This window comes from Nematostella vectensis, chromosome 2 (genome assembly GCF_932526225.1).
Source record: "Nematostella vectensis chromosome 2, jaNemVect1.1, whole genome shotgun sequence".
In the NCBI taxonomy this organism is placed as follows: Eukaryota; Metazoa; Cnidaria; class Anthozoa; order Actiniaria; family Edwardsiidae; genus Nematostella; species Nematostella vectensis.
Genome location: NC_064035.1, coordinates 11701490 through 11715362, shown reverse-complemented (window position 1 = coordinate 11715362; position 13873 = coordinate 11701490). Strand labels below are relative to the sequence as shown.

At 38.6% G+C, this 13873-nt stretch overlaps 1 protein-coding gene across 2 annotated transcripts; it reads right to left on the bottom strand.

Annotated features, from left to right (window-relative positions):
* LOC5514013 (tRNA-dihydrouridine(47) synthase [NAD(P)(+)]-like) lies at positions 1-12238 on the bottom strand. Of its 2 annotated transcripts, none has more exons than XM_048721150.1 (15): positions 11987-12238; positions 10666-11287; positions 10168-10209; positions 9960-10049; positions 8491-8553; positions 7384-7500; positions 6969-7034; positions 6545-6661; positions 6149-6245; positions 5372-5450; positions 4503-4550; positions 1684-1771; positions 960-1012; positions 586-714; positions 1-358 (listed from the first exon to the last, which is right to left on the bottom strand). In XM_048721150.1, exons 1-15 carry the CDS (start codon positions 12100-12102, stop codon positions 274-276), a joined length of 1812 nt encoding a protein of 603 aa, XP_048577107.1. In that variant the 5' UTR covers positions 12103-12238; the 3' UTR covers positions 1-273. The 2 variants fall into 2 exon arrangements, with proteins under 2 accessions (XP_048577107.1, XP_048577114.1); XM_048721157.1 differs by having other exon boundaries at positions 11833-12130.
* Positions 12239-13873: the final 1635 nt, after the last annotated feature.

Below are 13873 nucleotides of genomic sequence, written 5' to 3'. Positions count from 1 at the left end.
TTTAATAATCACATCATATTTATTACGAAATGCATCCATTACAACAATATTGATATCCAAAGCATATATTACATATCACTATCAATGCTTCCATGAGGATTGTTCCTACCCCCAACCCCTATCCCCCTTCCAAAAAATCTAACCCTAATGGGGGATAGAGGAAAGTGGTGGCGTGTGAAGGGATTGGCGTAGAGGGAGTCGCAAGCTCTAACGCACTTCAACAGGTTACGATATGCTTGAAACTCAAGCCACCCTTCGAAACTCCCGTGCAGATCACCCCTCTGTTTCGGTGTAGGAGTTTGCTTTGTGCTTGGGAAGAAACGCGAACGTAGTTGGCACGGGACCAAGTAACATCTCACTAAAAATAAAACACAAGAAAGAGGAATGAGAAGAGATCCTGTCTCGCATAGATCAGATGATAAATCTCAATGAAAAAAAGAATGATGGTTTACAAAAATAAACAACAACAACAACAACCAGGACCCCGTCTGACAAAGTTTTTTTTTTTAATTCTAGCCTAGCTAGTTTTTTTTTTACTATCGTTGCTCACAGGCGGAACCACGAATCAACAAAAAATTGCTGTACCTAATTTTGACCCAATCCTCGCAGTTAGGACTTGCCATCAGTGTCTCGAGGTCATTTCTACCGAAATAAGCTGGTGGTCTATCATTTATTCGCTGCGGTAGTCGTTCTAGGAGACCCACAGGGACGTATCTATAAGAATGAGATACATTCTTGTGGTCAGAGAAGCTGCACAAATCATTATAATCATTTTAACCAAATTTTTCTCCAGCAACTTTAGCATTGCATCACCTCCTGTATATAAGCTTTTCATAAATCAGAGAAAAAGCCTTTCTAGTGGAGTGTGGCACCAAACTATTATTTTTACTTTATAGCTAAACTATAACCATCCTTTAAAAAATATGTTTTGAGTGCCTTCATCCTCCCAGAATGCATACCTGCATGTGAAGGAGAGCCACTCTAGTAGGAACCTCCGCGTTTTCTCTACTCCCTGTAAAAAAATCTAAAAGTCGTTAGAAAAAGCTCTACTATAAAGAGGAAAACGTGCTTATTATTTGTGAAAGCCATTGTGGTAAGGCAATCTGTTTATAGAAAGGATAAAAAAGGAAAACCCAACTTCGAAGATTAGGCTAAGTTCAAACGTCGTATTATTCAAGAGTCGTATTCAATGCAAATGCATGCAAATAAATCGAGTCGATTATTTCATCTTCATTGTATGAGTACATAAGTCAACATAACTTAATAACTACTAAGCTTGCTTTGCATATATTTATTTTCTATAACTTAACACATGTTTCATAACTAATGTGGATTAGTATTAACGTACATAGCATCAGCCAAACTAGCAGCACAACTCTACCAGGATGTCAAGTATGTATTTGTGTTTGTATTTTTGTGGCCAAGGCAGGGGTGTGAGGGTGGGGGGAGGGGTGGTGGTGTGAGTACCCTTCCATGTGCGGGCTTAGATTACCATCTCGTTTTGATTCAAATAATACGAAAGGGAGGCAAAACCATAAATAGCACTAAGTGGCTGGGTGCAGAGCCAAAAAAATCCTTGATTGTTTCCCATCTAAGTTTCTACAGAAATGACCCCCCCCCCCCACACACACACACACACACACAAACACAAATTCCTAAACCCCCGAAATTCCCAAGTCAGACCTGAGTGTCCGAGCCCCAGTGTTCTAGACCTGCATTCACAAACTGCCGAAGGATGTCGAGACGCTCTGAGGACGAGATGTCCCAGTGTCTACAAAGCAATAAGCAAGAAAAAGTATGAATGACGACAGGCAGTATCCTCACCTCATTCCCCTTAAAACATTAGAGACATAGATCAAGCATAAATAACTGTACAGAGCCGTAGCAGGCTTCGAAATATTGGGGTGGGTGGGGGAGGGGGGGGGGCAGAAACATCAAGGAAATATTTGGGGGCACGGCCACGTCCCTTCTGGTCATGCCCTCAGTGCCCAAAACCCTGCTACGGCCCTGCTGTAGTATTAACTTTTTCCATTTGACTTGTTCCGGGGGCAGAAATTGAGTTAGCAATGTCCAAGTGAGAGGTAAGTGGTGGATTTTAGTCTAAATACCCAGGTGCGCATACATTCTGTCTTTTATTTGCATGCGTGACATAACGGAAGGTATAGTAAAGACCCAACCGTTCGCAAATTATTTTTTTCTACACACTCGGTACTGTTACCTGCGTGAAAACATCCGACACACTCGGTACTGGTACCTGCGTGAAAACATCCTATCCAATTTTAAATTGCCTTAGCAAACGGAACGAGAACAGAAAAAATATGATAATATTTTAGTCTCGATTTTCTCTTAATGTTTGTGAATATGGTCTATAAACTTTTTATTTTTATTTTCTTTGTAGTTCGACTCAAAGCGGCCACTTTTTCGTAGGTACTCAAGCTAGACTTGAAGCAAAATAATCTATTATCAATGTCTCGTTATCGTTTTATTTAATCTGTTCGCGCCTCGAACAACTTCCATTGAATAATCATATATAATTTTTTTGAAGCAAATTTGATTGGATTTGACTAATTTTGGCGTTTCACAGCTTACGAAACCTTATAAAACAAAGGCTCTATGATCGAGTTCGAGATCTCAAGGACACATATTGGTTGTTATCTTTCTTTTCGTTTTACTTTAAGGCGCCTTGACGTCATTCATCTTGCTATTTTGGAGCAAACGACTCGGATTGGGGTTTGAAAGAAGAATAAACGATTTAAAAAACAACTAGGCCAAGTAAAAAAAAAAAAAAAAGACATGCATATCGTCCCCGTCCGCATTCTTTTTCGGGGCCGCATCATCAGAAGCTCCACGATGAGATTCTTCGTCATGAGCCTGGCCCTGTCTGACATCCTGGCAAGCCTTGTTAGTCTACCGGTGACAGTATCACAAATGATGGGATGGTTTAACATAGAGACGGATCTGGCGTGCAAGGCAGTTAGGTACATAGGTATAGTTGGACCTGAAGTCACCGTAAATAACTTGTTAGTGATGGGCATAGAGAGGTATGCATGCGCGTTCTACCCCCTAAGGGTCCCCAGTCGTCGAACTGCTGTTCGATGCGTCATCGCAGCTTGGAGGCGTAGTGTTACCGCTAGCAGCTAGCGCCTACAACGTGATACCAGTAGACACCGACAACAATTCATACACAATGCTATGCCGACCTGATCCCGCTCATTATAATTTATTCCTAGGGTTTAGTGTGTGTGTGTACATATTGCCTTGCATCGTCCTCACCGTTACATCCCCCGCGATCGCGCGATTATTGCGTCGCAAAAGCAGACAGGTTCTACCGGAAAACCAGCCCTCGCGCAGGGAGCACGCGTGGCGATATGAAGGCAGCAAAATGCTTATTTCCGTCACTTTTGCGATGATCTTGCCCTTCTTTATGTACTCCACCTATGTAAACATCTCATTGTTTTGGAAAACACTATTCGACTTTTCGACAGATCGTACTATCCGCTTCGCAATGGCCACGGCGTGCTATGCTAGTGGTTTTTGCAATGTTCTTATCTATTTCGTGCACATGAAAAATGTACGCAAAGTGCTAAAAAACATTTTCGACATTAAAACTACGGGAGTGGCTCCAAGCGTTTCCTGCGATGCAACTATCCCGGGTGAGCGATTACGTGAAGAAATAATCACGTTGAGTGCACGATTATGTAGCGAAGCTATCCCGATAAGTGAGCGATTATTCGCGTCATCCAACCCGTCTAGACTAACCCATGACTTCGAGGGAGCGTAAATATTATCAGGTTAGACGCCATTGTCGGTTCTAAAAAGCAGTTATCCTGGCCAGGTTTTTTAAATTGAATAAATTATTAGAAATAATTGCTCGCTTGTTTACTATCGAGGACAAAAATAAAACAAAACATTATATGTCGTCTATATAATAAAGTTTGACGTGTCTAATCCAGAATAAATTGTTCAGAGCTCCAGAGATTTTCTTTAATATTTCTAGACAAAGGGGAATGGGATTTCCGGAAAGAGAGTATTCCTCTTTGTTTGTCGTATTCTCATGTTTAAAAGAATAAATACAAAAGGCCCAAATAGTCGTGTTCGTGAACCAGAAGAATGAATACAAAAAATACAATACACCGAAAACTGGAATTCGACTCTAACAAATTTTCGTCTTTAATAAGACTTCTTCATGGCAGACATAATAGCTACACTGAGTCTGCCGAAAATTTGGCAGGGTCGAATTCCAATTTTTATGGTTGTATTCTAATGTTTAAAAGGATTTTGTTAACCTCCTGTTGCATTTGATACAGTAAGTCCCTTTTTCTAAAATATTCATGAGTGTGCTACGGCATGTAATTAGAAGAAGCAGGAAGAATTTTTGCAAAAACAACAAGCGTTCACGGGCAACTGTTTCACTCCACACCTTCACTCTACACAGTGTAACTATTATGGCTATTACTCTCATGTAGCTTGGCTGCCCAGCAATTTACCGTCATTTACTGTACCTTTGCTCTTTGATTTCTGTAAAAATCCAAGGCTTGATAATAGCACCCCTACACCAGCAGAAAATGATGAAATAAGTCTATAAACTAACATCAATATTCAGATTTGCTATAGCTTTTGAGAATGCATGATGCCGTAATGATTCCAATAAGCGCCTTACTATAAATAACCCTCCCTAATAAGCGCCCCCCTTCGACCTCGAATTTTGGAATAATTTTGCCCCCTCCAAAATATGCGCCCTCCTCTTTAAAAAAGAGATCTCATCAAAAGCAAATCTTGAAATGGTGTATAGCTCGTTATATGCTGCGCCCGAAAATCTAGTTATCGATGAAGACGACTGCGCAGAAGATATTGTCATCATAAACAATGAAAACCCCCACCATGAATATAGTGTATTAATCTAAAACATTTGTACGCAGTTTATAGCCTGCGGGCTGATCGCATTAACAGGCTATTCAGTTCATTGCAAATAAAGTTTTGTTCTCAATCTATTCAGAAGCTGGTATTTTCCACCGAAAGACGCGCCCTCGGGCGCATATTCGAGTCATTGCGGTAAGCAGGAAATTATAGGATATGTCTTTATGCTTTCCCCTACATATTAGAATATATCATATACTAAAACATGTAACAAGTAGCTAACCCTTCAGAGTTCTGATCAATTTGTTTTAAGGAAAATATTCCTAGCTTGATGATGTTTGTTTGTTTTTAAACATTTTAGTTCTGTGGATTTTTAGCTCGCATACATTTCTTCCAAAATCCTTGCCACCCTTTATTTGCCATTGTAAAGGTTTCCTTTTTTTCTAGTTCTATAGAACCATTTCCTGTCACATGACGATCTTAAATAAGAGCTCAATAAAGACCTTCGACCCACCTGGCAATCATCACACCTGCCACTCCTGCCTGCTTACGATGCTGCATAGCGTCCTCAAACGATAAGATGTCCCCATTTCCTGAGAAACAAAAGAGTGAAAATGCTCTATTTTATATTATATAAATATTGGGAAATGCAGAAAATATGGGGAATGGACAGATGGCAAAATAAAAATGATGTTTTTTTCTTTTTTTATATCTTAATTTACAACAACAAACAAACAAACAAACAAACAAAAGGGCTTCAGAGCCTTCAAGAAGCAGACATCGAGTTTTGAGTCGATTGAAATCTCTGTATTACTTTGAAGCAGTTTATTATGTATCAACAACGAACCTACTGAAGTTGTTCATAATGCAAGGCTACTTGGCTTTACCATCTCAAGCAATCTTAAGTGGAACACTCGTAAAAGGTGCTTCCAGGACAATCTGGAAGGACAATCTAAGCATGCAATCTAAGCATGCAATCTAAGCATGCAAAAGTAGATCAGGCACAATTAGCGTGCTTCTATGTAACTTGTGAACACCCTATTACTAAATATGCATGATGGCCTACCTCACTATTTCTAAGAATAGCGAGCATGAATCCAGGCATGGATTCATAGCATGCCCTAAAATTAACATTTCCTAATTTACATTATAGAGGGGCACTGGAGTGTGATATTGACACACTCCCTCAGTGCTGCAAGCAGCTAGTTCAGAGCCTTTTTAGTGATGCACCAGCTTACCACCAATTAAAAAATAAAGCATTCCATAAAAATACAGTAGCAGTAGGACATACCAAAGACAGGCATAGGTGATGCTAGTTTCGCAACCTCACTTATGTAGTCCCAGTCTGCGCTCTTGGTGTACCGCTGCTCTCGTGAACGGCCATGGATCTGGAAAAAAAAACAAATAACTCAATAATAGGAGTTATTTTGTTATAATCATGATTAAAAAGAAAAACATTAAAAATGTGTTAATTTGGTGGTCTGTGTGTCAAACGGGAAATACACAATAGAAGTTAGAAACAAAAGAGGCTGTGGTAGTCCATCTAATTTTGCTGCCCTATAATACCGCACTGGTTGCCATCCCATCTCACTACTTATTACACTTACAGCTATGGTAAAATGCCATCTTACTACTTATTACACTTACTGTTATGGTAAAATGCCATCTCACTACATATAACACTTACCGTTACCATGTCAGTGCCCCAGTCCCTGAGATTCCCTACCAGCTTGTGGGCATTCCAGGTGTATTTCTTGTCATGTATTCCTGCCCGTATTTTCACTGTGAGTGGAATATCAATTACCTGATATGCAAAGGGAAAGGAAACAAAACTTAAAACTAAAAAAAATAAGCAATATTAATGATGTGAAAAAAGAAAACATAACTATATGTCCCCAAAAATGTAACTAGGAAAAGGACACAAAGAGTCAAAGGGCTCTATTAGTTATTTCAGATCTGCAAACTACTGTAAGGAATTCTAGTCTATATACAAACAGATTATAATTTAATTTGATCATGAGATTGAGTAAAAACAAAAAAATAAAATAAGTCAGTCGATTAATCAAATCAGTAGCATACAATGTAATTTAGGATTTGGAAGTTAAACTCACACTCTTCATCCCCTGGACTATCTGTTGAAGCTTCCCCTTTCTCTCCATCAATGCACTGCCAGCTCCCTAGCAACAACAAAAAGTTGTTTGTAATATTATTATGAGAAATCTTGCAAGGGATGTACATTACAAAACACTAACCAGCAACAAGTATTAACCAGCAAGCGGTATCAATTACATTAATCATTATCATTACATTAATAGTATAAAAAGCTGACAAGGGAAGCACATTGCAAACAGAACTTCTAACAAGCTGTATGCTATTAATTGCAAAAAATGAGGTGAGGGTGCCTGGTAATTGCCTCTTTGCAAATTTCTGTTGCATGATTCTCTATTTTCTAAGTAATTGTGGTTAACAACAAGTCTTGGAAAAAATACATCATTCAATAGATTTTTAAATTTGTGTGATTTATACCTTATTGAAGACAAGATCAATAGGACAGCCAGTGTTGATGTCAATAAAGTCAACATCAGTCTCCTTCTGAAGCAGCTCAGCACATTTTGTCATGGTGTCAGGAAATGCACCACATAACTAAAAGCAAGTGATGAGCAGGAGACTTAGCTCAAACTAGGTACAAACATATATTGGCACTTCTTAAAGCATGGGATCCACCACACAGTTAAAAGAAGTAGTGGCTAGAAAGGAAACTTAGGTCAAACTAAGAGAAAAGTATAAAGTATAAAATTAATGGAAGCATGGAATGCACCTGCAGTTAAAACTAAAGAACAGTAAAAGAAACCTTTGGTAAAAGCAAGAAACAAATAAGGATAATAACCAATAAAAGCATGGGTGGCCTAATGGCCTCCACCTATTACAGCAAACTTTGAATCCCATTCATTTGATTTGACTTTTTTTGTAGTTTTACTATTTTAGTAGAGATACACCATCTTATCCCTTTTCCTTGGTTGACATTTTTATTGATTCTGGAAAAAGAATTATGCCACCACATCTATATATATTTTGTCATCTTTTCTTGATACGAAAGTGTTGAAAAGTAATAAAGTAGAAAGTAGAAGTTAAACTAGGTACAAACATAAATTGGCACTTTTTAAAGCATGGGATCCACCACACAGTTAAAAGAAGTAGTGACTAGAAAGGAAACTTAGGTCAAACTAAGAGAAAAGTATAAAGTATAAAATTAATGGAAGCATGGAATGCACCTGCAGTTAAAACTAAAGAACAGTAAAAGAAACCTTTGGTAAAAGCAAGAAACAAATAAGGATAATAACCAATAAAAGCATGGGTGGCCTAATGGCCTCCACCTATTACAGCAAACTTTGAATCCCATTCATTTGATTTGACTTTTTTTGTAGTTTTACTATTTTAGTAGAGATACACCATCTTATCCCTTTTCCTTGGTTGACATTTTTATTGATTCTGGAAAAAGAATTATGCCACCACATCTATTTAGGATATTTTGTGGCCACTGCTAGACTACCATCACTAGCAAAGAACCTTATAATTGACCTTATCAAGCACTATGTCAATTTTCCTGGAACACATCATGTTACCATATTTTACCTGGACACCAAAGATATCCTCTGAGCTGTGGCGTTTCACCAAAGCCCACTCTGACTGCTGACCCTAGGATAATAAACACAGTGATTAAAGATGAGCAACACAAACTGAATCAATGAAGAACAAGGTGATAAGGATCGGACTCTGTAAAATAACATGCTATGAAGATTTTCTGAACACTAAATGTTATAATTAACATAAAAAAACATTTTCAAGAGCATAGAGTTTACAGTACCGCTCTCGAACATGCGCACATATGTTTGCGAAATTGTTTGTGAAATTCGTGAAGAATGTTCGCTAAATTTGAGAACATAGTTTGCAAAATTCGAAAACAATGTCTGCTGACAGCTGTTCACAAATGCGAAGTGACCGGGACAAACTGTTTGAAAAACTGGAACTTGTAACGCGTAACCGAAGACTTACTGTACTGATACTCACCTAATAAAATACATACAGGAGTTCTGCAAGCGATTCAAATAAATTGTTTGTGTAAACGTCAGCTCAGAGCTATGGTTATCGTTAAAATCAGAAACAACAAATTCAGTTATATGATATGCATCGAGTTCAATGATTTGTAGACGATCAAGACAAGACACTTTTAAGTTTGAGAAATAAACAGGATAAAGATGGCGGAGAAAATGATGATTTATCATAGCAAACAAAAGCAGGATATTCAATTAGAAGGGACGGTTATGACAGATAAAAAGAAGTGACCATATTTATATGTTTTCACAAATAACGTAAATGTATGTATCACTCCGAGTAAATATGGCCGCGGTTAATGACCAGCAGAAACAAGACACAGGAGAATTAGTTTGAGGAAGGAATGCCAATCAAGCGATCTGCATTCCTTTCCCAAAATAATTTTCCCATGTCTAATAAGTCTTTCACAAACATGAATGGCTTTCCGCTGTTTAAAAGTATTTGCTAGCAGTTAACACACATTCCAAAATCTTCAAATAATATCAAGCTATCAACATTCTTTCCTCAAGCTAATTCTCCTGTGTTTAGTACACGTCTTTGTCAAATAATGGCTTCCCGCTGTTCAAATCTTTAAAGAATATCAAGCGATTGGCATTCCTTCCCCAAATTAATTCTCCAGTGTCTAATACAAGTCTTTGTCAAATAAATGGCTTCTCAGTGTTCAAAAGTATTCGCTAGCAGTTTTCACACCTTCGAAAATCTTCGAAGAATATCAAGCGATCGGCATTCCTTCCCCAAACTAATTCTCCTGTGTCTAATACAAGTCTTTCTCAAATACATAAATGGCTTCCCGCCGTTCAAAAGTATTTGCTAACACACATTCGAAAATCTTCGAATATTAAGCGACCAGCATTCCCACGAACAGACTAGATGTTCCAAATTTCGCGAATGTTTTTCGAGAAAGTTTCACAAACAGTGTACATATGTTCGAGAGCGGTACTGTATGATTCCTGATAATCAGATTTTTTTCAAAATTCATGTTTTAATACCTGGAGTAGACTTGTACACATCGCCATTTCACCACATGTTATGTCAGCTCCATATTGCTTGCAAATTCTTCTAAATGGCAAGTTACCAATCTTCAAATTAGATAATTTCAATATTCATCATGAGTTAAGTTTTAATAATTGTTGTAACTCCCAAAAAAATAAAACAGATAATTAATTTAATTACTCTAAATAACTTCCTCATACTTACAGTTGTTAGGGGTGCTAAATATAGCTTGTCTGAGAAATCTATCTGATAATAAAAAAAATATATTTTGTGAAAACATGATATTGAAGAGTTTTGAAAATGGAATGTACCGCTTATAGCAATTTAAGTGATTCACCAGTTTGGTTTATAATACATAGCAGACCATTTCCTACTTTGTTTTTTTTTTCTCCTTGCTCATACCGGTACTTGGGTTTTGATTTATGTGCACAAGCTCTTAGTTATAGGGGAGGGGGGGGGAAGGGAGAAGGGGCAAATTTGTCTAAACCTGTGGTACACCCAGCTCCCTCTCTTTCCGCAATAGCAAGTCGAATAACTGGAGAGACATCAGCTGGTCTACCAATTTATAAGTTAAGCTATTGATAATTGGTTGATACTGTAATTGGCAGTAATGTCAAAATGGTGGCATAAAGGACACACACTAGTTAATGAGAAGAGCTGACACTAAAAACGATTATCACGATTTTTTACTACAGAACTTACCCTTTTTTTTTCTTGAGTTTTTAACTTGATCAAGTCTTCATTTGTTACACAGCCATGAGTTCTGACAACCCCAGTTTGAGTGTTAACATTCTGGGCATTGCTTAGCAACTCCAAGTATGCATTTGATCGAGGAAACATGTACTTCTTTTTCCTGAGACTGATCTGCACATCTTTAGCGAGATTATTACTAGTGTCTTCCTTGTAATGGGGAAAGAGCTCTTCATTTATAATTGACTTTAGATCTGCTGTAGTATGGTGCTTCCAATACCTGCACGATATCCCGTAGGGACATTTACCACACTTAAGAAAATTCACACATTCTTTACCAATATCAGGCTCTTTAGTTTCTAAAAACTTCTGAGGGTCATGTCCGTAGAAACAGCTATCTCCCCTTGTACATTCCTCACCACGGGCTGCAAAGGAACACAGTTTGCTTGAGTTATCTGGCCTCTGTTCTCTTGGCCTTTGTCTGTTCATGCCTCGGTTCTTCTTCTTTTTCCTTGGAGGACCATCAGTATGTTCTTGAGTATCATTTAATGGATTTACTTCCTCTTGCACCAGATTTTTTAGTGGATTGCTGTCAAGTATAGCTACATGTTTCTTTTCGTTCTTTTTCACAAACCTAAAATGCAACAGATTGTCAGAATGGTGACGTCAATTCAAACAAGAAAAAACAAGCCAAGGCTGTAGCTAGCATGGTGGCAAGTTGAGTAGCTGCCCCTTCCCAGTAGAGACAGGATTTTACAAAGAACATGTAAAAAAAAATGGCATCTATCCCCCAGAAAAGAAAGGACTTTGGCATGTCCCCTAAAACAATTTTTTTAGCTATGCCCACGCAAGACCACAAAAAGTTGGGATTGCGGAACGATTGCCCCAAAGTACCTTCGCCCTGATCACAGTTGAGCATGATCGCCCTACTCAGAGAACAATCGCCTACATTAGGTGAATGATAGGTAACGAGAAGGGAAACAAAACCTGGCATAGATCATACAAGTTTACTGTTAGATTTTGAACAAGGAGTGATGGTATCTTCTATTGTATCAGCTGCAGATCTGTACTAAAATAACACATAGCTTGTCGAGCACTCAGAGTATCATCTACCCAAAAAGCAGGATTGATAAGAAGCAGTTTGTCATTAGAGTCAATATGAGTCCTCTTTCCCCTTACCCTCATTTGAGTGTGGTTTTTAACAGAATAATAGTAGATAAAATAAAGATTATCTGCTCTTATTTTCTTGGAAACTGGGGTTTGGGCCATAATTCGTATGACTTATAAATTGAGACTTTCAAAGAGTTCTTGTTGTTATAAGCTTAGAGCTTACTGTGGTTTGACGGGGGCGACCCCCGGGCGACATGTGGGGTTGTTTAGCAGTGATTCACTGGACTTTTCAACCGAACCCTCAAAATCCGTGTTTCCTTCAAGAACAACGCTAGCCATGATAATACTTCTGATGTTGTAGTCAGACTATATTTGTCTTGCAATACGCTACCAAGCTGTGAATTGCAAAGTTAAAGACGATACGAGAACATAACAACAAAATGGCGCCTCGAACTAGTATTCAATCTTTCAAAGCCACAGGGTTACCGTGTCAAGATCAATGATAGCCCATATTGTGGGGGAATGGGGAGGGGGGGGGGGGGGGGCGGAGTTTGAAAGTGAAAAACAGCTTGGCGGATACAGAGAGATTATATTATGGATTTCAAAAGTTTTACGCACGTGCCCTGATGCCCTGATATCCTTTGCTGCGGCCATGAATCCAGTCAAAATGATAACATATTTCCACATTACAAATCTCAAAGGCATCTGAAGACAACATGGTTAGGGCTCCCCCCCGACCCCCTTGGCCCAATGGGGGTGTGGCGTATTTGTGCCCCTACCTTCGCCCAGGGCTAGTTCTTTTGTATGTCAAGAAAGATTGTAATTATACTTAATGTTTATTAAACTTCGGCTATGTCATTTACTTAGCCAATATTCCCCATCTTTGACTACTGTTCTGTACAGGACCCGAAATGATCCCAGGACCCGAAACGATCCCAGGACCCGAAATGATCCCCAAAAGTACCCCAACTGATCCTCGGACCCGAAACGATACCGAGGAGTCCCCGAAATCAACCCCAAGGAATTGCGGTAATGGACAAAGGGAAAGCAGAAGAAATACTTGCAATTCTTGAAGCATAATAAAGGGTTAACAGCGACTCGATTTCTAAACAACATGACATAAAAATATTAAATTCCAACACAATACTTCTATTTATTACATTGCCCGGCGTTAAACCCATAAACAGAGTCCAAAACAAATACACAACTTTAAATTGCTACTGAAAGGAATATAGCATAAACATAGCACAGCTTTGCTCAGATCAACCAAACTTTTGACCTTCCATCACACTCTTAACATTTTGCGGTTCCGACACATGACTCCGACACTATAAATATCATTTCCGGTAAACATCACCCCTAAAAATTAATATTCATCTGACAACCAAACATGTATTTCACCACGAAATCCTTGTTCACACGAGCGAATATTTACCGACACATTTTAGGCAGCCGGTTTGGCCGAGAAGATGGAATGACAAAAGCACACTGAGTAATACACTCGAACAACCCTTCTACTACCGATGCAAAATATTAAGGGGATGTGAAAGCAATATTATGTGAGTTTTGAATTTCCTCATGTAGTCGTGCGTACACCCCGGCATGATCTCATATGATGGGTCTTTCATTCACAAAAAAAAAAAACAACCAAAAAATAACTTTAAAACATTCCGCTTCCTATGTAAAGCAGCATGTCCCATCTGTAAAGACTTTCTTTTATGGCTTGTTATGTAAAAATGATTTATCCACGCCGGGCTCCTCAAATTACTATCACAGGAATTGTTAGTTGACCCCAATTTCTGACTCAACCACTGTATTTCCCCCGCAGTCGTATATAAAAATCTTAATACTTAAATAAATCTTAGTTAATGTAAATTTCCTTTTAATAACACAACCAAAGCTAAATGTTTCCTATGTTTTTAAAACTGAAAGCCAATCCTTACACATTCATTTAGTTGTCTATTACTGTAATTCCTTGAGGTTCATTTCGGGGACTCTTGGGGATCGTTTCGGGTCCCGGGATCAGTTGGGGTACTTTTTGGGATCGTTTCGGGTCCTGGGATCGTTTCGGGTCCTGGGATCATTTCGGGTCCTGTACAGCCAGTGGTTG

Bases quoted from the DNA above. Each gene is read 5' to 3' on its own strand.
- LOC5514013 (XM_048721150.1), bottom strand. From the start codon at position 12,102: ATGGCTAGCGTTGTTCTTGAAGGAAACACGGATTTTGAGGGTTCGGTT. The intron at 7,501-8,490 runs GTAAAATATGGT...ACTTGCTTTTAG, and splicing joins AGGATATCTTTGGTGTCCAG to TTATGTGGTGCATTTCCTGA. The intron at 6,246-6,544 runs GTAAGTGTTATA...TTTTTTTTCCAG, and splicing joins GGGGCACTGACATGGTAACG to ATCCATGGCCGTTCACGAGA.